This window comes from Astyanax mexicanus, chromosome 22 (assembly GCF_023375975.1).
Source record: "Astyanax mexicanus isolate ESR-SI-001 chromosome 22, AstMex3_surface, whole genome shotgun sequence".
Classification (NCBI taxonomy): domain Eukaryota; kingdom Metazoa; phylum Chordata; class Actinopteri; order Characiformes; family Acestrorhamphidae; genus Astyanax; species Astyanax mexicanus.
Window position 1 is genome coordinate 38,374,278 of NC_064429.1, and position 27,457 is coordinate 38,401,734.

The window sequence follows — 27,457 nt, forward strand, 5'->3', positions numbered from 1 at the left end:
AACAACTCCATCTCCTGCTCATGGATCTGACGTGTCACCTGACTGGGAGAAAACACACGCTTACATAAACTTAACAATATATACAAAAAAATATACACACATATACAAATATATACACACACACTCTATAACCAGCGCTTAACTAACAATACAACAACTCCGTCTCCTGCTCATGCTCGTGGATCTGACGCGTCACCTGACCCATATACTTATATATACTTAACAATATATACACATATATTCACACAAACCCTATAATCAGCGCTTAACTAACAATACAACAACTCCTGCTCATGCTCATGAATCTGACGCGTCACCTGACCCAGAGACAACACGCGGTTAACTATACATAACAATATATACAAAAATATATACACACACACATATATATATATATATATATATACACTCACTTTTACCTGATTAAAAGAATATTTTTCCTTCTGATATATTTAATATAATGCTTTAATATTTTTTTCAGGGGAAATTCAATTTAACACTGTTTACTTAAGCTTAGCTACAAAAACAGCTATTTTATAGAAAAAAAGCATAATGCCACTTTACTATTTAACATAAAATCATTATCATTATTTGTTTACATGTATATTAAATATATTATCTGTTAGTTTGCAGTCCAACGTTTGGGTTTTCTATCTGATTAAATTTAAAATCTAGAAGTTAAATTAACAATAACACACCTACAATATCATCTTTATTCAGTCTGCCTTTATATCAGTAAATAACTAAGTCTTATAAAGTATTATATAGTATAGTATAGTATATATAGTATAGTATGTAATATCCTGTGGCTTTGTTTATAAATAATTACTAATTTAAGACATTTTAAAGCTAATTAAGGATCTGAGTCTGTTTCTACAGAACATTTAGCAAATTCAATTTAATCAGCAGAAATAGAGACTTATTGTTTATTATTGTAACTCTTGGATTGGTACCTTTTATTTCTGAATGATATACAGAAACTCTAAAATAATTTTCTTTTTATGTTTGTTATTTAAATTACAGTTTAAATTAATGTTTCTTTATTGCGGCTTCATACAATATCTCATTAATTGTATAAAAACTGGGTAAAACTCTGTAAGTTAGAGATTTTTTGTTTTAATTGAGAAATAAATAGAAAATAATAAGTAAGCAAGTAAAAATAATATTCTGACTCAACCAAACTATTCCTATTTAATTATTAAATATTTGTTGTTATCCATTATTTATTAAACCAAAATAATTTCATAGCAGCATTAAAATATAATCATTGACTGACTGAACAAAACGAAAAGGAAAAATCATTATTATCAATAAAATAAATGTAAATATACACAGATTTAGTCACAGGTAATTTTGGAGCATTTCTATTCATCCATTCATCATCAAATTCTGACAGAATATAAAGAACTACAGTCAGATTTAGATTCTAGAGAAAATGCAAATAAAGGAAGGACAGTGATGAGATGAAAAGGGTTGAATGTTTGTTAAAGAAAATAATCTTTAATAATAAATGTGACTATAAATGTATTTACTGATAAACACAATTGTTTCCTATTAAATATAAAATGAATAGTTAAGATTGAAAGAAGATGCAGAATTTCTTTAAAATCATTTTTCTCCGAAGAAAAAGAGATACAAGGTTTTCTGAAGGACAGAGAGAAAGAGAGAGATGTTTGTTTTTAAAAGTATTAAAATAAGTTATTCTTATTAGGTAACAAGGTAACATAACTATTTAGTGAAAAAATAAAATATATAAAATATATTTTGTTAGTTTGATGAAAAATCTGAATAAAGGATCAGAAATTCCTTTAAATTCTAAACTCCCACCAACCTGGAAGAAGGGCGTGTCCAGGTCGAAATGTTCGTTGAGTTTTTCGTAACTCCCACCTGAACTCCGCAAGCCAAACATGTTGGCAACATAAAGAACCCGCGAGACCATAGAGACTAAACCCTGCACCACGTCAACCACCCGACCACCAGCACCACCACCCAGCCCAGAGAGAGAGAGAGAGAGAGAGAGAGAGAGAGAGAGAGAAAGGAGTGTGTGCACGTGAGTGTGTGTGTGTGTGTGTGCACGTGAGTGTACAAGTTTTGCTACCTTTGTGAGGACTACATCTTCTTACAAGTATAGTGTTTGCCACATTTTGTGGGTTTGTGGGGACATTAGCTATTATGTGAATGGAATGTCCTCACAAGGTTAGCAAAACCAGCCTGTGAGTATTATTTTTCATGTGAGTTTGTGTATAAGAGTGTGTGTAACCTGTGAGCATGCGAGTGTATTACTATCTTTGTGAGGACTAAATGTCCTTACAAGTATAGTGTTGAGTCACACTTTGTGGGGACACTGTGTAGGTCCCCAAAACTTTAATGGTTATTTTTACAGAGTGGAATTATTTAGCATTAGGGTTAGTGTTAGGATTAGGAGTAGCATTAATTAGCCAACATGCTTATTATTATGTGGAGGGAAGGTCCTCAGTTGGTTAACAAAACCAACATGTGTGTAGTGTATATAGTGACTGTATGTGTATACGAGTGTGTGCACATAAGTGTGCATGTTTTTCTACTGTTTTGAGGAATAAATGTCCTTGAAAGTAAAGTTTGTGAGGACATTTTGAAAGTCCCCACAAGGCTAGCAAAACCAACATATGAATTTGTGTATGAGTGTGTGCACGTGAGTGTGCATGTTTTGCTACTGTTGTAAGGACTAAATGTCCTTACAAAAAAAAGTTTGTGGGTTTGTGGGGACGTTTTGATGGTCCCCACAAGGATTAAGGGACCATGGGTGGTGTATATAGTGTGTGTTTGTGTATAAATGTGTTTGTGTATGTAAGAGTGTGTGTGTGTGTGTCCCCGCTGGCAGGTGTGTGGTGTGTATGAATGGGGTTCTCTGAGATCTGACCGAGCTAATCAGCGTTTAGTAGGCTGATCACATGAGCTCGGCCTAATCGCCCCGATCAATACCCCCACTGTACCCTCACACCCCTCCCAGCATTCTGCCCAGATACCCCCGCGCCGAGCGCCCGCCCCCCCGCACGCGAGGGCTATTCCCAACGCCTCCGCACCCCCAACCCAACAGAACCAGAACCAGAACAGCACAGCGCTTTAAAAACAACCGAAATACAACTGCAACATATATATTTATTTATTTTATTCATATTTTATTAAAAGTAGTAATTCTAATTTAGATAGATAGATAGATAGACAGACAGACAGACAGATACTTTATTGGTCCCAGAGGGCAATTCTGGGACCAGGGACCACTGTTGTAAACACTGTCTGAAATAAACAAACAAATTCATGTTAAAAAAATAGATTAAAAAAAAAAAAAGATTAAAACTGGGCAAAAGACAGCACAGTTTATTTACATCTCTGTTTAAATTATGTGAAAAGGGAGGCCATAGAAAGCTTTTTCTAATTATTTTTATATACATTTTTTTCCTTATTAAACTTTAATACAAATGTGGAAGAGTCAGGTGTTTATTTTCTGAGTGAACTGAGTAAAATCTAAGCAAACCTAAAATCTTATACTACTAAATATAAAAAAACACTGAATATTATTCCTGACTAAAATTTAACTAATTAAAATCAAACTTCCTATTAAAGAAAAACTAAGACCTGGAGGAGTAATCTGAAAAAAATTGAAACTAATTTGTAAAAATTGAATTTAAATTGAACTAAATGTTGATTAATTAATTCATTAATTAATTCAACTCAATTAAACTTTATTTATATAGCACTTTTTACAACAAAAGTTGTCAGAAAGCAGCTTTACAGAGAAAAACAGGTCCACGCCTCTGATGAGCAGCACAATTAACACTGGAAAAAAATAGCAAAAAATAGCAGCTAAATAATGTTTGTGATACTTACACTTAGCTTTGAAACATTAATTCTAACTAGGATTATAGTTTAAAAAAATAATTTTTTATTTTATTCAAAATTTTATCAGCTGCACTAATTTAATAAAAACTGAAGCTGGTTGAACTGACTGTGAATTTCTGGCTCCTAACTCAATTTTTTTATCAAATAAAATCCAAAAAAAGTCATTCAAACTTTAATTCTATTGCAAACATGTTGATTTGCTCATCTATATTCAACTTAATTTAAGCAATTATTAAATTGTAACAAGTATATACAAACGAATTTATCCTTAATCTGATTGCTTAATAAATACATTTATTTTTATGATCATATTTTTTTGCGTATATGGTTGATTTAGGAATCATACTTGTGATTATATAACAATTAACAAATAAATCGATAAGCAAAAACACCTGCTATATTTAGTATATTAAGTCAATATAAATGTGATTTACTAAATAAATTATGGATAAAATATTGAAAATGGTCAAATTTAAATGGTAGAGAAAGGAGAAAAACACTCCTGAAAGGAGGATCAGGGCTTGAGTCACTATATTATATATCCCTTTCTTTTATTAGTCGCTCTTTATTTCTTTCTCTCTCTTTCTCTCTCTCTTGATCGCCCAACAAGACCCCCCCTCCCTCTCTCTCCCTCTTTCCTTCTCTCTCGCTTTCTCTCTTTTCTTTCTTTTTTCTTTTTCTCAAACAAAGAGCGTCTCTATCATCCTCCTCCTCTCCAGATAAACTGAGACAGAGAGCGGGACACAGTGACACACAGCGAGACGCTTCAGTCCCTACATCATAATCAGGAGGTGAAGACAGGCCTCCGTCCCGCGGACGCTCCGGACAGAATAACGGAAACCCTTCTGTCCATTCTGGTGAAATGATAGATGGGTCTGTGTTATCAGACAGAGCGCAGTTCCTGTGTCTGGCCCTAGAGGGCCCTCACGCACCGTCCATCCCCGGCACAAACCGGTGACATCACCGCCCTGCTGCCACTCAGCGATCCACCACCCGGCGATCGGCTACCCAGCCTGCCATTGATCCCAAACACCAACATTACCACAGTGTTTAATCACACAGAGAAAAAAGAGAGAGGGAGCACCACCAAACACCCATTATCACACCATATACACCCCATATTTACACCATATATATTACCCTAATAATCCACACTACAACACCATTACACTAATAAACTACACATGCACTATTACACAAGTACACTGCTACACAACAATACTGTACTACTACACTACTATACTTTACTAGTATATTATTAAACCACTGCACTACACTACACTACATTAACATACTACTATACTAATACACTACTATACTACATTACTACACTATACTACTACACTCTTACACAGCAGTACTGTACTACTACACTGCTATAGTACACCATTACACCAATACACTACACTACTGCATTAATACACTACAGTACTGCTGTTTATTAACGAGTCTCTCTCAGACACAAAGAGTAAAGGTGTGATGTCGAGTTTACAACGCAACAAAACAACAATATCGTACACGAGGAGCTGCACACACTCCACGACTGACCACACACACTGTTACCCTGACAACAGACACCAGTGTGAGCATGCATATATATATATATATATATACACACACGTGTGTGTGTGTGTGTGTGTGTGTGTGAACATCTTGTTATTTTCCACAACGGAGAGAGAGTGAGAGAGAGAGCGCACACGAGAGCGTGAGAGAGAGAGAGAGAGTGAGAGCAAAAATGAAGGAGGACAAACAGGTGACAGAAGAGAACGAATGAGATAATTAACAAAGAGAAAGAGAGAAAGGTAGAAAAAAGAGCACGACACGAAAAACAAAGAAAAAGAAAAAGAATCCAAACAAAGAAAGAAAAAAACAAAAGACAGAAAAAGAGATGCAGGATACGAAGAGAATGAAATAACAAATTAAAGAACAGACAAATAAAAAGAGTAAAAAAAAAGACAAAAAAAATCAGAAAATAAATTAAGAGTGTAACAAAAAGAGAAAGAAATCGGCAGAAAAAAGAGAAGGAACAAAGAAGCATGAAAAGAAACAAAGAGAAAGAGAATATAAAGAAAGAAACTGTACCAACAGAAAAAAATGAAATAAAGGGAAAAGAATAATGAGTAGGAAGAAGGAGAGGTGATGGAATGATAGAGCAGGATAGGAGGAGAGGTGGATTAGGGACACAGGAAAAAGAAAGAGAGAGAGAGAGAGAGAGAGGGAGAGAGAGAGAGAAAGAAAGAAAAAAAGAAAGAAAGAAAGTTGCAGAGAAAAACAAAGATAAAAAGAGAGAGGGAAAGAGAGAGTGCGAAAGGAAAGAGATAGATAGATAGATAGATAGATAGATAGATAGATAGATAGATAGATAGATAGATAGATAGATAGATAGATAGATAGATAGATAGATAGATAGATAGATAGATAGATAGATAGATAGATAGATAGATAGATAGATATCAGAGCTGAAACTCACGAGTGATGCTGATTTGATTGTAGCGAAGCGTTCGCGGTTCTTGTAGTTCCGGGCCTGAGCTCGGTCTGATGAAGACGGTCTCAGGTCAGATCGATGTTCCTCACGAATATACTGATGATCCTACACACAAACAAACACAGTGTAGTCACAAAAGTGGCCAGTTTATTGGAAACATCCCTTGCTGTGTGTGGGTGAGCACTATCACTGTTAGTGTTCCTCCTATCACTACTAGGGGTGACCGACTGTCACTGTATGAGATGCTCCTAAGATCATCAATCACATCCGCAGTTTACAGTGTGAACTCTTCAGTCCAGGTCAAAGACCTACATATTCAATCCTGACCGTAATGGAGTCTGGTCTAGCGGTAAACGATGATCTCTCACCAGAATGTACACTACCTAATGTAGTCTCTGAGAGTCTTTTTATATGGCAGCTGTCTATGTATATAAGCACGTCTATATTAGTGCTCTTTATGTACTAACATAGTACACCTTGTGCATCTCAAAACACACAAAGCAAAAATCATGTTAGAATTCTCTTAATTATTCATAGGTTTGTTTAATTTTGGGCGTAAAGTAAAATAAACCAATCAGAGTATTGGTGGGATGTAGGATAGCAATGAAAATTCGGGACACCTCTACTCATTTACATTAATTGTATGCTGAGTTACGTTTAATAATCTGAATTATTACTCCCCCAGCTTCACGCTGCTCTGTATTTGAGGATTTTCTGCAGGTTTTATTCGACGCTAACAGAAGCGCTGCTTAAAATAGCCTCATTAATCTGAGGGTGGCACAGATTTGCCCTCAGAAGCCTGGCAGTGCCCGCAGTGGCGTCGGCTGGCACAGCGTCTGCAGGAGAACAGCGGCGGGGCGGCGATGTGGACAGCACTACCCTGCCCCATCACATTAATATCAACTCCGACCCGCGGGTCTCACGCACACATACACTCTCACACTCTCTTACGCACTCCCTTACACTCCCTTACACACTCTCTTACACACTCTCTTACACACTCTCTTACACACTCTCTTACACACTCTCTTACACACTCTCTTACACACTCTCTTACACACCAGACTCAGAAGACTATATAACCTTCTGTTCAATAATAATATACATGGCTTTAATAAAAATAAAAGCTGAATGATTTATCAGCAGCTGTGGTCGAGTGTATAGTAGATTGAATTATTTATCTTTGTTGCACAGTCAGTTTTATATATTTGATATTACAATTAGGTTTTAAAGAGTTTCACATGTGGTTGTGTTGAACTGATCCAGCATTGTTACAGACCATAATATTTCCCTGCAGTGTTCAGATGATGGTCACACAGTGAAGTGACAGTTTTGTGAATTCTGTGACTCAGCATCTGTCCCCTCGCTTCCTTCCGTCCGTCAGTCCAGCTGATTCACTCGGACATGCTGGACCTCTGGACACTGCGGGTCATCTCACACACTTCCATAGACAGTCACGTGACTACAGGGAGGAGTGGCTTACGGCTGGAATGTTACTTTATAGCAGAGGATCTGTTTATAGTCCAGTGTTCTCTAAATACACTCAAAAGTGTTTGACACCAGTCAAAAGTTTTAGAACACCCCTATAGTTTAGTAGTACGGTAGCTGCAGTTCTGTTTCCATGTGGGTCAGCCAGACATCTTCCTGTAGCAGTTTTCTCAAGTTTCCTCTAAGAGTCTTTATATGAAGGTGTAGGAAACAGTACTCACCGCTCTCTGGATTCATCTGTAATTTCTCTAAATAAAAACACTTCTACTTTTAATAGTTACAGAGTTCTCTGTGTTTCTGTGTCTTTTTCTAGTTATTATGATGATGAAAGTGTAAATGTGCTGTAAGTGTGTAAGTGTGCAAATGCTGCAGTAGAGAGTAACAGCACTAACTCCAATGTAATTTCCAAAGCTCAATTTTTTTACTGATGTAAGCTGTTAACCAAATTAATTGTTTAATAAAAATCACCCCCTCTTTTTTCAGCTTTAGTTTCTCTTAAAGGCTCTGCCAGTTTACTGCTAAATTCTGTTCACTGCATTTTGTAGCATTTCCGGTTATAGACTGAAAATCTTAAATAGCAAAAATAAAGGAAAAGAAATGGGTGTACCTTTGAAAATGGTGATTATTTAGTAAATGTTACTGAGGAAGTTGAGCTCCTGTCGTACCTTCTTGTGATGTGTGGAAGACTCGAGGGTGGAGTCGTACTCAGGGTGCAGCAGGTCAGAGCAGGAGTCATCAGGACATTCCTGCAGACTGTTAATACTGCTGCTCTGACTCCCCGTACTGACCGACGTACTCGGAACTGAGTGATTACTGCCCAGACTATTTCCCTTACACCCAGCACCATCACCATCCTGTAGAGAGAGAAAGCAAGAGAGAGAGAGAGAGAGACAGAGAGAGAAATAAGGAATCATGTAGTAACTTAAAGGTGTTAAACAAACCAAAATCCTCTGTGAAGCATTCAGAAAGCTGTTAACTTGCGGTTTCTGAGGCTGGTAACTCTCATCAACTTATCCTGTACAACAGAGGAAACTCTTGCTCTTCTATTCTTTCCAGGGGCGGTCCTGATGAGTGCCAGTTCCATCATCATTATAATGTTTTTGATGGCCTTTTTTGCACTTTTTAGGTTCACACCTACAGTTGTGAAAGTTTCTATGCTCGGGATCAGTTGATGAGTTTGTTTATTTGGAGCTTTAGTTTCTCCCTCTGTTTGGTTTGTTTTCAAACAGGCACAAACCTAAATGCACCAAAATGAGCACTAATAAACCACGCAAAGCACATAGTCTCCTCTGATTGGTCAGAGCTCTCTGGTGCGGGAGCAAGAAAGTATATGCAGTGAGAAGAATCTGTGGTCCAGTGTTTATATCTGTAAATCTGTGCAGTGTGAAGCTGCTTTAACACAGAACTCTGAAAATTTAACACTGCACTTTTAAACACAGTTTTTAGGGACGAGAAGTGCAGATGTACACACAGTAAACAGTGTCGCACGGCTGTGAGCAGTGGACGCTGCACATACTGCGCTTGGAGTGTAAACAGCATGGAGTAGCAGAGACACCGTTTGTTCATAGCTGTGATAATTAGCGTTATCTGGCTAATATATCAGATTAAACTGCAACTTATCAGCAGTTTAGCTCAAATAAAAACAGGCTATTTGATATATGGATCAAATATAAGAGCAGGTCTGAGAGCAGTGGAGAGAAATGGACGTAGTATTTTATAAAGTTCTGGCCCGATTTTACTCATCTGCTGTAGATCCTCATTACTGCAGGCCTGCAGGTCCTAATTACTGCACTACTGCTCCCATCAACCACCTGGACTCTTATTACAGATCACGCACGAGTGTGTGTGTGTGTGTGTGTGTGTGTGTGTGTGTGTGTGTGCAATGCTTTAAGACTTCAACCAAAACACAATGGGCACTACAGGTTAGATACAATCTAAAGGCCAGCTGTCCACCGTGCAGCTTGATTTGTGGCGTGTCAGTGTGACTTTGCTATCATATCGACAGGAAACGTGCACCTTGCTCGACTCAAAATGCACAAAAGTCATGTACTAATTATCTTAATTAATCATGGGTGTGTTAATTATATTTTTGGGCGTAATGTGAAATAATAAACCAATCAGAATGAGTCTCTTTGAGAGTTCATCATTCTCTTTAAGAGTAGATCAGGTGAGCTCTGTCTTTGGTGGATTGCTATTGTAACGGTGCAGCTACCTGGACGTGTTCAACAAACTCTTCTCAGCAGAGGAAACTGAGCTGCTGGTTGACGCTGTGAAGGAGCTCCAGCAGCTCATTTACGGGAACAGCAATGTTATTTTATTTACTATTCTGTTTATTGTTGATGTAAAAGTTGGGTTTGTGCTGCTGTGTGTTCATGTGTGTGTAATAAGTGGGGGTGTACGCTTGGCTCGGCACGGCGCCTGTGTTACCGAGATAGCGATGAACGTCTGACTGTTGGCGTCTGTCTAGGTTGTATTCAGTCAGTGGAGCTCCTGTGTTTTCTGTTACCAAGATAAACAAGATAAAACTCCAGAAATGTACCTGAACACACCTCATTTCCAGAACACCACGCCCATCAGTGTAGATATATTCAGAAGATCTGCTGCTGTTTAAACCAGGCAGGAGGAAGGAGTGATAATAGACTGATGGTGGGGGGTAAGATAGGACACTATATTTGGTCCAAAACATAATAGCTGTCGACACGGCACCCACCTCCTCCTCCTCCTGGGACTCTCCCATTGGTCCGTTGTGTTTCTCCTGGTACAGGATCTTCTTCATCTTACGGTACTGCAGGTTATCCAGCTCCCGAACCGCATCCTTCGTTCTCTGGATGAGGTCCACGAGAACCCGCGGGGGGCGCTCTCGACGAACAAAATCGTGCTGCAGAAACAGTAAATGAGGGTTCAATACATTCTGTTCATGTATGTTCACACAGCAGAGTTACACACTGGAACAATTCAGATTTTTATGAGCAGTGTGAACACTGTACAATGTGATCTGAAATCAAAATCAGAACTATGAACTAAGGTCCAATCAAATCTACAATTACCATCACACACTGTATTATTTATTATGTCCAAACAAACATAAGGTCCTGATGAGTGCCAGTTTCATCATCATGTTTTGATGGTCTTTTTCGTGACAGTAATTGTGTATATATACAGTAACAGTGTGTATATACAGTAACAGTGTGTATATACAGTAATTGTGTATATATACAGCAACAGTGTGTATATATAGTAATTGTGTATATAAACAGTAACATTGTGTATATACAGTAACAGTGTGTATATACAGTAAAGGTGTGTATATACAGTAATTGTGTATATAAACAGTAACATTGTGTATATACAGTAACAGTGTGTATATACAGTAAAGGTGTGTATATACAGTAATTGTGTATATATACAGTAACAGTGTGTATATAGAGCGTGACTGTTCGTTGCCTGTTGGAGGAATCTGATTATCAGCCTACAGGGTCTTACTCACTCTGCCCAGACTCCCACTCAACATACGCCATCACACCAGCTCGCTATTACTCACTCTTTATTCTCTCTAAATCACACTTATATTTACTCCTGCTCACTCTTATTCTCTCTTTATTCTCTATAAATCACACTTACATTCACTCATATTCAAATCCTGTTCACTCTTATTTCCCCATTGTTTCTTATTTCACTTATATAAACACTTATAAACTTCCATAGTCACTCAAATACAATTATTACACTCTTATTACACACTTGTTACACTCTTATTACACTTTTGTCCACACACCATTTTATTGGACTCTTATAAACACTTATAAACCTTTATGAATATTTTTTTTTACTCCAACACTATTATTATACTCCTATTACACGTTTAATACACTTTTATTATACTTATTCCCAAGCATGCCTTTATATTTGACTCTTACAAACACTTATAAATGCTTATTCACTAACTCAATCTTAATAAATATTTTCCACATCCCTTCTTATAAACTCCTATAAACTCTCATAAATGCTTATTCACTCCAACACTCATTACTTTTCTATTACATTTATTTTTACACATGCCTTCTTATTTCGCACTTATAAACTTTCAATTGTTTTTTTTTCACACTAAAACTGTTACTACACTTTTATTACACTTATTCCCACACATGTCTTCTTATTGGACTCTTATAAACACTTACAAATGTTTATTTATTTATTTCATAACTCACCCTTATTACACACACATTCACTCCGATCTCCTCTCATTCCCACTTATTTTACTCTTATAAATGCCCCTTCACTCTACCACACTCCTAATACACTCCTATTACACTCCTATTACACTCCTATTACACTCCTATTACACTCCTATTACACTCCTATTACACTCCTATTACACTCCTAAACCACACCAGTACGCAGGTGGTTTTAATGTTCTGGCTGATCGGTCTGGGTTTATATATATATATATATATATGGGAATGGTGAGCTGAGGCTCAGATCCAGGACTGGAGGAATTGGGATCAGTTGGATCAGGATTAAAGGACATGTGATGAATATTTGAAGGAGTCGACGCTAACGGCTAATCGCTAAGAGCTAACGGCTCAGTCTGCTTCCAGATAACCCAGATAATCAGCGTCAGCCGCTCCAAACGGACATCTGCGTCCCGCCAGCGCCGAGGAGAAACTAATCTAACGGATTATCCACCTAGAAAGAGGGAAACCACACGCTCCCAATCCCAATCCCAAACATTCCTGAATATTCCATACAGACCCCGCCCCCCCTCACATCTGAGAAAACGACCTCTGACCCCGGAATTAATTAAGTGGGAATGTTGCGGGAATGTTGCCTGAATGTTGGGGGAACAGGGCTGTTAAATTTGGTGTTTTGGGTTCTATTCTCTTATACTGATGACTGGAGACTCAGCATGCCACCTCATATCAGAGAACTCTCTGAGAATGTGAGAAACAGAATTATTGACTACTTAACACAAAATCAAAGTATCAAATAACCAAACCAATGATTATCATATAATCAAATATTTATACAAATGTGAGGGATGTATTCACACTATATACTGTACTGTATATACTGATAGTGTATACACTGACAGTGTACTGTATATACTGTACTGTATATACTGAGTGTACTGCATATACTATACTGTATATACTGATAGTGTACTGTATATACTGCATTGTATATACTTAATTTACTGTATATACTGATAGTGTATATACTAATAGTGTACTGTATATACTGTATTGTATATACTTAGTGTGCTGTATATACTGATAGTGTATATACTGATAGAGTACTGAATATACTGTACTATATATAATTATAGTATATATACTGATCATGTTCTGTATATACTGACAGTATATGTACACTGAGTGTATATTTTGATAGTGTACCGTATATACTGTATATACTGTACTGTATATATACTGATAGTATATACTATTAGAGTATATACTGTTAGTGTATAAGAAGGGGGTTTCTAGTACTGCCCCCGCCTCCCTCCCACAAACAGCGTGACCAGCGAGAACCTAAATCTCTAAAGTTCTAAATAGGATTAAACATGTAGCAGCAAACAAAAAGATCAGCATAAAAATGTGTGTGTGTGTGTGAGTGTGTGTGTGTGTTAGGGATCACAAACTAATTAAACAGTTCCAGGCTGGGTTCAGTCAGAGTAAAGAGACTTTCTGTCCGAAATCAAATAAAGTTATGTAATAATTTTATCCTCTTAATCCAAATACAGAAATATAAGATTGATACTGGAGCTAAAATTACACTGCAGCTCACGAGTAATAAAAGCAAGTGTGCAACAATCAGCACTGAGTAAACCACAATAACACACCATACCAAGGTTGCTGTGTGCGTGTGTGCGTGTGTGCGTGTGTGCGTGTGTGCGTGTGTGCGTGTGTGCGTGTGTGTGTGTGTGTGTGTGTGTGTGTGTGTGTGTGTGTGTGTGAGTGTGTGTGTGTGTGTGTGTGTGTGTGTGTGTGTGTGTATACTCACCCGCAGTAGTTCTGCTGAGGAGGGTCTATCCTGAGGTATCTTTAGTAGGCAGTAGTCAACGAAGCTCCGGAACGCGTCCGACCTTTAACACATTATTATATAATTATATTACATGTATACACATTACACTGAATTATTCCACCAAATATTGATTATTTCTGAACTCTTAAATCTTTATGAATCTGAACTTGTTTTCTTTGCATTATTTGAGGTCTGAAAGCTCTGCATCTTTTTTTGTTCTTTCAGTCATTTCTCATTTTCTGTAAATAAATGCTCTAAATGAGAATATTTTTATTTGGAATTTGGGAGAAATGTTGTCTGTAGTTTATAGAATAAAACAACAATGTTCATTTTACTCAAACATAAACCTATAAATAGTAAAATCAGAGAAACTGATTCAGAAACTGAAGTGATGAATATTTTTTACAGAGCTGTATATAAATATATAGTAAATATAGAATGCGTAATGGGTAGAATCAAATGTCGTGAAGGCCATGGCTGGTTAATGTACACCTTAAGTATATTGTTTAAGGACATTGTAAACGAGAAAACACATAAGTCTGTGTATAAATATATATATATATATATGTGTGTGTGTGTGTGTGTGTGTGTGTGTGTGTACTCACCACTCATTGGACTGCAGTGTGGGGGAGTCGTTCTGGGCGATGTGGTATAAGGCACTCATAGCATTCATATTAAACAGAGGAGGCTTTCGCTCGGCTGCGTGAGAAAAAACAACACAGATTCAGAAACGTTGCTTAAATATCGTAGACATTTATTATATATTATTGGTGTGCATTGGTAAGAACTTGAAAAAACAATACACATCACGGTACAGAGGTTCTATTTCAAAATATTGCGATATAAACTCCAAGCATATCAGAATATATTGGTCATAGCCAGTAAAACTGTTTGGAAGATCATAAAGAAGAAGAAAGTCATCACTGGTGTACTAAGTAACAGATTTGTACCCAATGCCATGATTGGGTATAGACATACTTACATATTCAATTGATACATATATATATATATATATGTATATATATTATTAGTTTTTTAATACCTCCATGGCACATCAGTCACTTTTATAATCAATGTAATTGCACCTTGCACTTTGCTCTGTTAATTATTTAATGACCTTTAGCAACGTCTATTGCACTGATCCGTTTCCAGATAGATCTTTATCTTGAATATAATGTTTTTTTTACCTTTATATAATTTCGATTCTGCTGTGCTATCTAGAACACATGGCAAAGTGATTAAAAATATGCTTAAAAAACAAACTGCGATCTACTCAGGCCTTCATAAAGGCAGAATATATCTCTTTATCTGTACTATTTGTTTATCTTGTATTTAATCAGAAGAGAGGGATCTAACGATTGAGTACAATACAGCTATCTAGAAGGCGGAGCTTAAACACCACACTAAATGAACCACTTCTGACACCAATCTATAAACAATGCTAATCTAAACTGGTCATAAAATAAATGCTGTGTTTTCAGAAAAAGAGGGAGTACTGCAAATCATAATATTGCAATATTTTAATATACAGCTCTGTAAAAAATAGAGAGAGCGCTTCAGTTTCTGAATCAGTTTCTCTGATTTTGCTATTTATAGGTTTATGTTTGAGTAAAATGAACATTGTTGTTTTATTCTATAAACTACAGACAACATTTCTCCCAAATTCCAAATAAAAATATTCTCATTTAGAGCATTTATTTACAGAAAATGAGAAATGACTGAAATAACAAAAAAGATGCAGAACTTTCAGACCTCAAATAATACAAAGAAAACAAGTTCATATTCATAAAGTTTTAAGAGTTCAGAAATAATCAATATTTGGTGGAATAATCCTGGTTGGTTTTTAATCACAGTTTTTTTTTCATGCATCTTGGCATCATGTTCTCCTCCTCCAGTCTTACACACTGCTTTTGGATAACTTTATGCTGCTTTACTCCTGGTGCAAAAATTCAAGCAGTTCAGTTTGGTGGTTTGATGGTTTGTGATCATCCATCTTCCTCTTGATTATATTCCAGAGGTTTTACATTTGGTAAAATCAAAGAAACTCATCATTTGCTCTCTTATTTTTTAGCTGTATATAGTTATTTTCTTATCCCTGTGCTGTTTATTAGTCTACCTGTTCTACTCACTGTATCACACTAATATCACCAGAGCTGTGAATGGTGAGTACTGGTACTGTGTGTAAGATGATTACTCCGGGACCAATATAATAATAATAATGCATTAATTAAACCCATACATCACTATTAATGAACTGGTTCTGCTCTCAGGACCGGTGGGTCTGTTAACTCCAGCTGCTCTAATAACACCAGCACAGCGCTGACCAATGGCAGAGCTGTATCCATCGCTGAGAGACGGGGTGATGAAATCCACAGTAACAGACATACGCTACCACAGAAACACATCCTGCACCGTTACTGTTCACACTTATCATTACATTACTTACTGATACATTTATAAAATAAATACTTATATTAAAACTTTATTTTATTAAAGGTAATTTTACACCATTCATACAGCTTCATTCTGAAATACACTGCTGAATTATAAAGTAAATATAAAGCAGATTTAGGTAGTTGCTATGGTATACCAGGTGGGTGCCATGGCGTTTCTTGGTGCTAACTGCGGTATTTCAGATGGCTGCTATAATGCTGCACAAAAGGTTGCTTTATGTGCACCCTTGTTTTGCTTGGTGGAAGCTATGGTTTCCTATGTGTTTGATATTGAGATGAATAACAGGTTGCTTGGTGGTAGCTATGGTATCCCAGGTGTTTGATTTTGTGTAGAGTAAGTGGTTGCCAGGCAGCTGCCATTGTGTACCAGGTGTTTGATATTGGGCTAAATAACAGGTCGCCTGGTGGTAGCTATGGTATCCCAGGTGTTTCATGTTGTGCTGAGTAAGTGGTTGCTAGGTGTGTGCCATGGTGTTGCTTGGTGGTAACTACAGTATTACAGGTGGCTGCTATGGTGCTGCATAATTGGTTGCTAGATGTGTACCATGGTGTAGCTTGGTGGTAGCTATGGTATCCTATTTTTTTTTTTATTTGACTAAATAAGTGGTTGCTAGGAGCCTGCCATTGTGTCAGTTGGTGGTAACTATGGTATTTAAGGTGGTTGCTATGGTGCTGCATAAGTGGTTGCTAGATGCGCACCGGGGTGTTGCCTGGTGGTATCTATGGTACCCTAGTGTTTGATAATGTGCTGCATAAGAGGTTGCTTGGTGGTATCTTTTGTATGCCAGGTGTTTTTAATATTGTGCTACATAAATAGTTGCTAAGTGCCTGCCACAGTGTTGCATGGTGGTCACTACAGTATTCCAGGTGGTTGCAATGTTGCTGCAAAAGTGATTGCTAGATGCACACCATGGTTTCTTGGTGGTAGATATTGAATCTCAGGCGTTTGATGTTTGATACTGTGCTGCGTAAGTGGTTGCTAGGTGGCTGCTATGGTGTTGCTTGGTGGTAGCCATGGTGTTGGTGAGTAAGCGGTTGCTAGACGACTGCCCTATATACTCACCCAGCTCTATGCAGGTGATCCCAAGAGACCAGATGTCCACCTTCCCCTCATACTGACCCTCATCCATCGCTAAGATCACCTCTGGAGCCATCCTATAAAAATCAAATAAAAATAATACATATGGTGACTATTTCATTTTTGATTATCACTAATATATTTATTTGGATACTGTCCATTTTTATCCAGTGTAAAGTACTCCATATACAGACACACAAACTGAAAACAATTTCTGCAATAATACATCAAATTCTGTTTATAATCTAAACTGTTTAATACTGTTTTTTACTATTATTAATATAATTATAATTATAACTAATCGTTTAATTGGCCACTGGAGTATTTTGTTTTGGTTTGTCCCATAACACTATAATAACTGCATGTTATTATGTATATTAAATGATAAATATATGTTAATAAATTAAGAGTAATCATATACTGACCAGTACGGAGTCCCAACAAATGAGTTGGCTGGAGAGCTCATGGAGGCGGAGCCAAAATCAGCCAGTTTAACCAGACCCGGCTCAGTGAGGAGGATGTTCCCCGCTTTAACATCTCTGAAGAAAGACAAGATAAAATACATCAGATTAAACTCTAATAACTATAATAACAGTAATTAGTTATCAATTATTAATCATATATCAGTACGTTCAGTCTAAAGGTCAGCTGATCAATAAAAACAAACAGCTAGTTAATATCACCCTGACTTACCAAAACACTCAGAGTTCCTCAGTGTAGCGCTGCCGCTAGCGGTTAGCTGCTAATGCTAATGCTCCAGCCTTAGTGCTGGAGAAATTTGATAATCTAAGCTTACTGTAAATAAACTGAAGCTCTTTACTCACCCAAATAAACAGTTTTCAGGAGAGAAATCTGTGTAGATTAACATCCAGCACTCGTTTAACTTTTTTTTATCACGGTTTTGTTTACTTAGCTTAGCGTTACTTTAGCTTTACTTAACTTAGTAAAGTGCGCTTTACATATGAAAACAGACCAGAATACAGATATTCATTGATAGTGCGACTTATATTGTGAAAATATCTTAAAGTATCTCAAAATAAAAATAATATCTGAAAATAGGATATAAACCCTGCAGTAAGAAGAGGAGTGATATACTGATATACTGGGTTTAGGTGGTTAAATACTGATGAAAGACTCGGACGTGTATCTGCTCACCTGCAGCAGGTAAAGACTCACCTGTGGATCATGTTGTGGGAATGCAGGTAAGCCAGTCCTAGCAAGGCACCGTGGGTAATGGCAGCAATTTCCACCTCTTGCAGTGGTTTCTTATGAACTGCAGAGACAATAATCAATAACCAATAATCAGGGTTCTACACCAGGATTTAAAACAATCTACACCAGGTTCTACACCAGATTTTAAAAAAGGTTCGAAACCAGGTTCTAAACCAGGTTCTAAACCAGATTTTAAAAAAGGTTCGAAACCAGGTTCGAAACCAGATTTTAAAAAAGGTTCGAAACCAGGTTCTAAACCAGGTTCTAAACCAGGTTCTAAACCAGGTTCTAAACCAGGTTCTAAACCAGGTTCTAAACCAGATTTTAAAAAAGGTTCTAAACCAGGTTCTAAACCAGGTTCTAAACCAGGTTCTAAACCCGGTTCTAAACCAGATTTTAAAAAAGGTTCTAAACCAGGTTCTAAACCATGTTCTAAACCAGGTTCTAACCCAGATTTTAAAAAAGGTTCTAAACCAGGTTCTAAACCAGATTTTAAAAAAGGTTCGAAACCAGATTTTAAACCAGGTTTTAGAACACACAAGGTGTGTGTGTGTGTGTGTACTCACCCTCTAATAAATCAGAGGCGGAGCCTAAACAGTACTCCATGACCAGCTGAAAATAGAACAGAATAATGAATTTTAATCAGAGGATAAAGAGTCTAGAATAAAAATAAGATGCAATATGATGAAGAAAAAAGGAGTATTTCATTTCACTTTTTTATATTCAATCAAAAAATGTTCAGTGCACAAAAATATATTCAATAAAAAGTTGAACCGACAAAAAGGCCCCAATGTACTTTTTAGACTTTTATTTTAATTTATTTTCAGTCAAAAACGTTCAGTGATAAATATTCAGTATAAATTAAACTGCAAAACCACACAAAAAAATATTTTATCTCGGTAATTAAAACACAAATCATATTTTTTATTTAATTTATTTAAAAATGATCAGAATTCTCCTGTATTGAGATTAATATTATTGTGAATGATTTTATTGGTTCTCACCCAGGCAGTGTTGTCCTTCAGATAGCAGCCTTTATACTCGATGGTGTTCGGGTGTCTCAGCTGTTCCAGAAACTTAACCTCCTTAATGATGTCCTGCCACTTCTACAACACAACAATACAGAACAGAATCAACCATTAATACATATAATCAATAATCAATTCATTATAAATCTGCCACATCCAGTAAATCTTCACCTTCCTCATTCATATCTATCTGACAGTAAAAGATTTTTTATTTTATTAAGTAACAAAAAACATATATTAACCATATTTGAATATATATAACTGTGTGTGTATAGTAGTTTAATTAGTGAATATATAGTTCAATATATATAATATATAGCTCTGTTTCCTCTTAATCACTTTAACACAGATTCATTTTGGTTCCTTTAACTTTTTAGTGGCTCATTTCTGTTTTTATTTTAGTTTAGAGTTTTAAAATCTTCAGGTCCTCACCTCCGTGGTCTGCTTGCCGTTGTAGGACATCTTCTTGATGGCCACCACCTCGTTAGAGTAGGAGTTTCGGGCCTGAGAGAAAACAAGGAGAAATTATTACATTAAAAAAATAAATCTGAGGTGGGGGTGGCCATGAATCCTAATTTACAGGTTGAGCTCAGTCCAGGGGCTTTTCCTGATTTATGTGGTTGCTAAGGTGTTGCAACAGGATACGTGTTGGTTGCTAGAGAGTTGCAAGGGGGTTGCTAAGGTGTTGCAACAGGATAGGTGTTGGTCACTAGATAGTTGGGTTGCTTGGTGGTTGCTATGGTATTGCAAAAGTATTAGGGTTGCAATAGTTATACCAAAATGTCATTCATTATATTTACACACACTTCAGTTTCTGAATCAGTTTCTCTGATTTTGCTATTTATAGGTTTATGTTTGAGTAAAATGAACATTGTTGTTTTATTCTATAAACTACAGACAACATTTCTCCCAAATTACAAATAAAAATATTCTCATTTAGAGCATTTATTTACAGAAAATGAGAAATGACTGAAATAACAAAAAAGATGCAGAACTTTCAGACCTCAAATAATGCAAAGAAAACAACAAGTTCATATTCATAAAGTTTTAAGAGTTCAGAAATAATCAATATTTGGTGGAATAATCCTGATTGGTTTTTAATCACAGTTTTAATTTCATGCATCTTGGCATCATGTTCTCCTCCACCAGTCTTACACACTGCTTTTGGATAACTTTATGCTGCTTTACTCCTGGTGTAAAAATTCTAGCAGTTCAGTTTGGTGGTTTGATGGTTTGTGATCATCCATCTTCCTCTTGATTATATTCCAGAGGTTTTTAATTTGGTAAAATCAAAGAAACTCATCATTTTTAAGTGTCTCTTATTTTTACAGAGTTGTATATATGATCCATATCTGTATATTGTATAAACAGAATTGCTGAATACAGTATTTTATTATTTTAGATCAGTCTAAGAGTTAAAGAGAAGATTAACATCTGTCTGAAGAGCAGTACGAGTCTGGGCTTACATCTGGAGTGTGTGTGTGTGGTGTGTGTGTATAGTGTGTGTGTGGTGTGTATATACAGTGTGTGTTTGTTAGGGGATTTGTGATGCAGATTCAGAGCTGCTACAGATTTTCTAATCACAGGATTTGGGTTATTAGTGTTGAGATTAAGGCAGGGCAGGGGAAGTTGTCAGGCTGGGTTGGCACAGTAGGTTGGCACTGGTTGGCGCTGAGTGGCGGCAGGGCGTTCGGGGAGAAGCGGGACGTAAAACTGCCAGTTTAGCGGGATGGAAAAGAGCGAGACAGTAAAGCTGAAGGACTGAGCTTCAGTATTAAAAGCTATTTTAGGTCTCTGGAACTGAATGTGAATGTCCTGCGTTTATCCTCCCAAAACTCACAAAACCCAGAGCTTCAGAGACCAGCGACTCCACCCACCCACTCACACACTACACCACCCACTGCCACGCCATGCCAGCAGTGCCAGCACACTGCTACAGACTGGTACAGGCAACCATTAAAAACATTAAAACTACGTCAAACATTTTTAAAACACCCCCTGTTTCATTTATTTTCTTTATTTTTGCACTTTAAGCTCTTTAGGTTCAGTTAAAAACTGAAAATAGTACAAAAGTGTACTAAAGTACAAAATTTTGCAGTAAACTGACTGAAATTGAAGGGTAACTAAACCCCATCAAATTTGAAAAATTGAGTGATGTATGGGTTTAGGGGCGGGGCAGACTGGAGAGCAGTGTGCCTCTGATAGTGGTGAGACGCAGTTTCTGAATCAGTTTCTCTGATTTTCAAAGATTGAGATCACAGTTTTCATGCATCTTGGCATCATGTTCTCCTCCACCAGTCTTACACACTGCTTTTGGATAACTTTATGCTGCTTTACTCCTGGTGCAAAAATTCAAGCAGTTCAGTTTGGTGGTTTGATGGTTTGTGATCATCCATCTTCCTCTTGATTATATTCCAGAGGTTTTTAATTTGGTGAAATCAAAGAAACTCATCATTTTTAAGTGGCTACTTATTTTTTCCATTTTGAAGTTTTGTAATATCGGCAAGAATATAGTTATCGTAAAAACCATGTCGCCCACCACTAACAGGGATAAAGTAAATGGTAATTCTGTAATTATCTCTCAGTAAAATGCAGTCATGCACCGTTTCAATTGTAAAAAAAGTACTTACGAAGTAAACGGCGCCGAAGCTCCCATGGCCGATCTCGTGGAGGTCACAGAAGACTTCCTCGGGGTCATCTTTAAAGAAGAGGCTGGAGAGCTCGGGGTCTTTCGCCGCTCCTTTCCGTGTAGACGAGGGCATGATGAGCTAGACTGAACGTCTGGAGACCACCCGCTGCTCACCCTCATCCGCCGCCAGCCCCGGCATTTATATCCCCTTCCTACAGATACAGAAAACACATGACCGGGAACTTCAGGACCTTCAGGAACTTCAGAAACATCGAGAACACCTACTGATCCACCACACATCTCTGATACCTACTGTGCCAATAGTATTAGGCATCTATATCACTGCCATAAACATCCAAATCTACTGTGCATTTTCAGACATTTCCCAATGTTCTCAAGGTGTACCTCACGGCTCTATCTTAGGATCACTATTATTTACATTATATTGTACATGCTGGCACTCGGCAAAGTCATTAAATACAGTGGCTTGCAAGAGTGTGCATTGCCCTTTAAACTTTCCCATTTTGTCACCTTACAAAAATAAACTAAAATCTTAACTCAAATGTCAAACATGGTGGTGGCAGCATCATGCTGTGGGGAGAAGCTTTTCTTCAGCAGGGACAGATTTAGGAAGCTGGTCAGAGTTGATGGAGGGAAGATGGATGGAGATAAATAAATACAGAACAATCCTGGAAGAAGAAAAGCTGTTGGAGGCTGTAAAAGACTCGAGACCTTCCAGCAAGACGATGACCCTAAACATACAGCCAGAGCTACAGTGGAGCTATAATGATTTAGATCAGAGAATATTCATGTGTTAGAATGATCCAGTTAAAGTCCTAAAGACCTAAATCTCATTGATCTTCTGTGGAGAGACATGAAAACTGCTGTTCACAGACCAACGCTCTCCATCCAACCTGACTGATCTTCAGCTGATTTATAAAGAAGAATGGAGGAAAAAAAACACTTATCACTAATTAAAATCTCAATTAAATACATTTAAGTTTGTGGTTGTAAGAAGAAAAAATTGTGAAAGAAAATCAAAGGGTATGAATACTTTTGCAAGCTCTCAGCTACTCAAAACTCAGCTTTATATTTTTCAGCCAAACTAAAGAAAATCCCAAATAAATTGAAATAATGAATATTTAAAATTATATAATATGTCACATATTGTGTCACGTTTTATTTATTTAACTAATAATTGAAAACATTAAAGAACCTTAAGATTAACTTACTTAAATGTTTAAAATTACATATTTTTATATATTTACTAAACAAAAACAGAATGTTAAGAATAGACCTGAAAATAATCTGAATATGAGCATCAGTTTCACATTCGCCACGTCAGAAAAACACAAACACAAACCCTCTGATGAGTAATAAAGTTAAAGCTGCTACAAGATTTCCAAACAAATATTACCAATAAACAATATAAAAATAAATACAAATATAACTAATAAATTCCTGAAGAGTCTGGATGAATTAAAGCTGCTATTTCACAGGAAAATATCCAGGGAATTTCCAGCTGTGATCAATAATAAACACAGATTTTCCATAAACACACACACACAGGAAACAGGCCTGGTCATAACGGAGTGTGTGTGTGTGTGTGTGTGTGTATAGAATCGTGACTGTGTGTTTGAAAGCGTGTGATTCGTGATTCGTGGGTTTATTGAGTCAAGTGAACTCAGTTCTCTGTTAGCATGTATTGCTCATCCTGACACACACACACACACACACACACACACACACACACACACACACACACACATACACACACACACACACACACACATACACACACACGGTACCTCTGTTCACCTCTGAGTCATTAGACATATGAGACACAGACCACATAACTCATACTCATACCCACCATAACCGTGAATAAATACATCACTATTCAGTCATACGCACCATATAACTAAATTATATTACTTTAAATCTCTCCTTTTGCTATATTCCTCTTGTTCTTTTGTATTCTGAAATACAGTGGGTCTCTGAGTTGTTTATGATGCTGCAAATGATGAAACTCTTCCTCTTCCTCATTGTTCTGCAGCAGCTAGTAAAAGAAAATATTCAGAAAAACGAGTCGATCAGGAAAAGCACCGTGTCTACATCAACCTGTGAATTAGTATCCATGGCCCCGCCCATCTCGGCTCGGGACCACCCATAGGCAGAGCTGAAGCCGGGCGGCAACGCCATCTCATCAGATAGGAGATAACTAACAGCGCTAGGAACAGCATGCAGTTCATTCCTGTGTTATTTGTGTGAATAACACATCAGTGTTTATATACTTTACCCAGTAATTCAGAGCTAAGAAACAAATGGTTAGAATTAGTCTATGGAGGAAAAACACCACCAGCCAAGTACAATAGAGATAGGTAGGTGTTTAGATGTTTAGAACAGTTCTGTTTACACTAGTTAAAAGTAAAAATCCACCCCGGGGTTTTGTTTGTTCCAACTGCCTGGGCGGCTCTGCTGCAGCTCAGCCAACAAAAAAAACCCCGGGGTGTATTTTTACTTTCTGGACCTGGACTAACCACCTCTGTGTGTAAGTAACTATAGGTTTAAATAGTATCTCCGGTGGATTTGGTGTTTTACAGAGACTCTAAGACTAGGTCAGTGGCTGAACTGCACTTAGCAGGGCATTATTACACATGTTATAAAGTAACATATGACATTACAAAGACTGTTATTAGTGTAAAAATGTCTTTATTTTAAAGTGTTTCTAGTTGTTGTTCGTCTCGCTGCCTCCTGGTGTCGCAGTGCTGTTAGCCAATCAGAAGTGATTAATGCATGTATGAATATTCATGAGCAAGAGGTCCACTCCTCCACCAGACTAAAGCAGCGTCCGAATCACCAGAGTACTTTTTTTTTTACATACGAAGCATTCATTCATACTCGAGACACAACTAGACATTTTAAAATGAATGCAAAAACAATGGAATGAGACTTTAATACATTAATTACATTAATTACAGCTACATTATTATTATTACATTACAGTGCAAATGTATTGAAACACCTCCACATTAATTTAAACCCATGATCATTAGTAGTTTGTAGTGGGCCCCCTTTGCAGTTTTAACATTAAAAGTCTTAATCTGTAGTTATTGATCAAAATCATAATAGACATCAAATATCAAGTTATTTCCTAATAATTACATTATAACAAAACACTTTTTATAATATATTTCTAAAAATTATATTATAACAATATACTTTTTATGCACTAGTGATAATAACAATTCAATAAAATACTTTTCCTACTGCCCACCTCTAGTAACAGTGAGATATGGTTTGAGTTAATTGGGTTAATTGAGATAATTAACAAGTTTAATCAGAAGACTAATTTGATCAGAAAGAGGAATATTCTGGTTTCGGGTCGCTGATCACTTCTCTCCGAGACGAGCAGGAAAAATATAGATTTTGGCAAAGTAACAACATCCATCACCCAGAGACGGAGGCACGTGATTGGTTGGTGCAACACTTCACAAGAAGAGACGCATATTGTCTGGCTATTGCATCATAAACCCGTCTGTCTGACTCTCTCTCTCTCTCTCTCTACCACTCTCTCTCTCACTTTAAACACAGTGATTGGTGTGTTGTGGCTATTTGCTGGAAGCTGATTGGCTAAGCTGAAGGGTCCAGAGACCAATCAGATGCTGAGGAGTAATGTTTTTGAGTAAAAAACAGAGAAAGAGAAAATAATAAAAAAAAGTAAAAAATCTGCAGGTTACACACGAACAGATCAGGAGATGACCCCGCCCTCTAACCCCCAATACACCCCGCCCTCCAATACACCCCCCAATACACCCTATACACACACATACATGATGCAAGACAGAGCCAACAGGTGTGTGTGTGTGTGAGAGAGAGAGACAGTTTTTTCTTACTAAAAATAAGTACTATAAAGAGTTTGTGTCAGTGTGTTTATGCTTTGGCAATACTGCATCTACATATGATCATGCCAATCAATCTTACTGAACTGATATAAAGACACATATATATATATATATATATATATATATATATATATATATATATATATATATATATATATATATAAAGGGAGAAAGGAAGAATTAATTAGTTAATATAAAAGTTAAAAAGAGAGAGAGAAAAGACATTACAAGGTTAAGAAAGATGAGAAATATAAGAATGAGGAAAAAGAAAGAAAGACTAGAAAACCCTTTTAACTTTTGTTGAAGTCTGGATGCAGACAAAAAAGTATCTTTCTGTATTATTATTTAATTAAGTAATTTACTTATTTTTTAAATATTTGTACATTTATGTATTTATGTTTATGTATATAAATATATTTTATTTAGTTAGATGGTAAAGCATACCTGGCTCAATATGAATGTATGTATATTACTATTATGTCTGGTATAATATGAAAACGTAATCAAAAAATATCCCTGAACAAAAAAATAAGAGAGAAATAAAGAACAATAAATAAATATTAAGAAGAAATAAATGATCAGTTAATAAAGAGATAACGAGAGAGTGATGAGGGTAGAATGGTAGAGAGAGAGAGTGGTGGAGTGACGGGGAAGTACAGACAGTAATTATATATTTGCAGAGATGCTTTTAACCAGATTACTGCTAATGAATGTGTGTGTGTGTTTATCAGACCTGGCTTTTGCCCTATATTACTCGTCCTGTTTCTCACGCTTCCTATTCCCAGCAGAAAGACGGCCGGCATCATTAATTAATCTGTGAACGAGAGTGTGTGTGCGTGCGTGTGTAAAGTGCGTTTATGTGTAAAGTGTGTATGTGTGTGAGAGTGTGTGTTGAATAAAACATGCGTTTGTCAGAGAAGAATACAGAACATGAGAGTCTGTAGCAAACTGCACGCACACGCACACACACACACACACACACACACATATATATAATTGCAGGACTGCTCAGCGTCCAGAAATAGACAGAGTCCCGAACTGACCCGAGTAACGGTCATTACCGAAACATTCACTTAACAACCTGGAGCATAAACAACACAGTGGTTGGTCTGATTAAACACTGGGTTTTGCCACTAGAAGGTGTAATAGTGCTTCCCCTGCTGCCCCCTGATGGAAAGGCGACTTTTAAAGGCGACTTCTGGGTAGTGTACCTCCTGATGAAAGACCTTCATTCATCATTGTCTGCTGGATATCCATCTACAACACACACTCTCTA

The 27,457-nt window shown here is 36.9% G+C and overlaps 1 protein-coding gene across 5 annotated transcripts in view; it reads right to left on the minus strand.

Moving 5' to 3' along the window:
• The window catches only part of taok3a (TAO kinase 3a), a 73,927-nt gene that overhangs the window by 14,099 nt on the left and 32,371 nt on the right, over nucleotides 1-27,457 (minus strand). For 4 of the 5 annotated variants that reach the window (XM_049470294.1, XM_049470296.1, XM_049470295.1 and 1 more), the window contains 12 exons: nucleotides 22,278-22,488; nucleotides 20,080-20,151; nucleotides 19,624-19,725; nucleotides 19,186-19,231; nucleotides 18,584-18,680; nucleotides 17,833-17,946; nucleotides 17,393-17,484; nucleotides 14,482-14,575; nucleotides 13,856-13,937; nucleotides 10,563-10,730; nucleotides 8,518-8,706; nucleotides 6,350-6,469 (listed from right to left, as the gene is read on the minus strand). In XM_049470294.1, the coding sequence (XP_049326251.1) occupies nucleotides 6,350-6,469; nucleotides 8,518-8,706; nucleotides 10,563-10,730; nucleotides 13,856-13,937; nucleotides 14,482-14,575; nucleotides 17,393-17,484; nucleotides 17,833-17,946; nucleotides 18,584-18,680; nucleotides 19,186-19,231; nucleotides 19,624-19,725; nucleotides 20,080-20,151; nucleotides 22,278-22,409 (1,308 nt within the window). In that variant the 5' untranslated portion in view covers nucleotides 22,410-22,488. Of the gene's footprint in view, nucleotides 1-1,831; nucleotides 1,987-6,349; nucleotides 6,470-8,517; nucleotides 8,707-10,562; nucleotides 10,731-13,855; nucleotides 13,938-14,481; nucleotides 14,576-17,392; nucleotides 17,485-17,832; nucleotides 17,947-18,583; nucleotides 18,681-19,185; nucleotides 19,232-19,623; nucleotides 19,726-20,079; nucleotides 20,152-22,277; nucleotides 22,489-27,457 lie in introns of those variants that run through there. The other variant, XM_049470297.1, reaches the window with a different exon arrangement.